General features: G+C 64.0%; 1 protein-coding gene across 1 annotated transcript in view; it reads right to left on the bottom strand.

Annotated features, from left to right (window-relative positions):
* TIMP2 (TIMP metallopeptidase inhibitor 2) overlaps window positions 1-453 on the bottom strand; it is a gene marked incomplete at its 5' end in the record, with an annotated part of 7531 nt that extends 7078 nt beyond the window's left edge. The window contains 2 exons of the mRNA XM_019514888.1: window positions 7-88; window positions 328-453. Coding sequence (XP_019370433.1) covers window positions 7-88; window positions 328-453 — 208 coding nt within the window. The remainder of the gene's footprint in view (window positions 1-6; window positions 89-327) is intronic.
* Between the last annotated feature and the right edge of the window lie 540 nt (window positions 454-993).

A 993-nucleotide genomic window follows, 5' to 3' on the forward strand; every position in this document is an offset into this window, starting at 1 on the left:
TCCCACCGGTGTCCAGCGAGACACCGCACACAGCGGAGGATGGGGCCGTGTAAATGTATTCGATGTCCTGGTCGGGGCCTTTAAACATCTGCAGAGACAAGGAAGAGGTGCGTGAGCCAGGCAGCACTGCTGGGACGGGAGCCAAGGACCTGCAGGACTTTCAGGGCTGGGCTGGAGATCCCAGGCAGGGCCAGGCCCCTATGACAGGGACACTGCTGGGAGAAGCTCACAGCACTTGCCACCCACACACCAGGGACCTTGTGCCTGGTTCCTCATCCTGCCCGAGACCCCAGAGCCCCAGCAGGGCTCGGGCAGCCTCGTCTTTACCTTGATCTGCTTGATCTCGTACTGGATCCGTTTGATCGGATTCCCATAAATGTCATTCCCAGAATCCACCTCCTTCCCCGAGACGACCTTGGCCCGGATCACTGCAACAGACAGGCACGGAGTGGGTTAGCAAGCTGTGCACCCTGCATTGATGCTGTGGTATGGACACAGAGCCCCCCCAGGCTCCTCCTGGCTGGCATCCCTTGGGAACAGCCTGCCATGCCACCCTGCCCGAACCGCAGCCGTGCCCACGGCTCACATGGCACTCGTCTGCACTCACGGCGATGCGCAGGACTTGCACGCAACGCCAAGTCCATCACCGCATCCTCCCTCCTGGCCAGTGGGGTTGAGTGAGCGGCACGTCCTCCCCAGGAAGCCTGGGAAGAGGACCCTCTGGGCAGGAGGGCTGGGCAGCAGGGAGCGCAGGTGCCGTCCTCGCGAGCACACTGGAAGGCAGGCAGCCCCTGGCACCAGTGCTGCCCCTGCGGCATGGAGCATGCAGCTCCCTGCCCACGGCTCAGAGACAGGCCCTTGCAGTGGCGGCTGGACGGTCAGCGCCATCTGCGTAGGGCAGAAGGACACGGGGAAAGTAGGCGGCTGGTGCCAGCTCGGCCGGGCCTTGCCAAGGACAGGGTCGCCACCCTGGCTGGCTGGCAGCTGCCAGAT

Source organism: Gavialis gangeticus, unplaced genomic scaffold (assembly GCF_001723915.1).
Source record: "Gavialis gangeticus isolate Ggan-Ray unplaced genomic scaffold, GavGan_comp1, whole genome shotgun sequence".
Lineage (NCBI taxonomy): Eukaryota > Metazoa > Chordata > Crocodylia > Gavialidae > Gavialis > Gavialis gangeticus.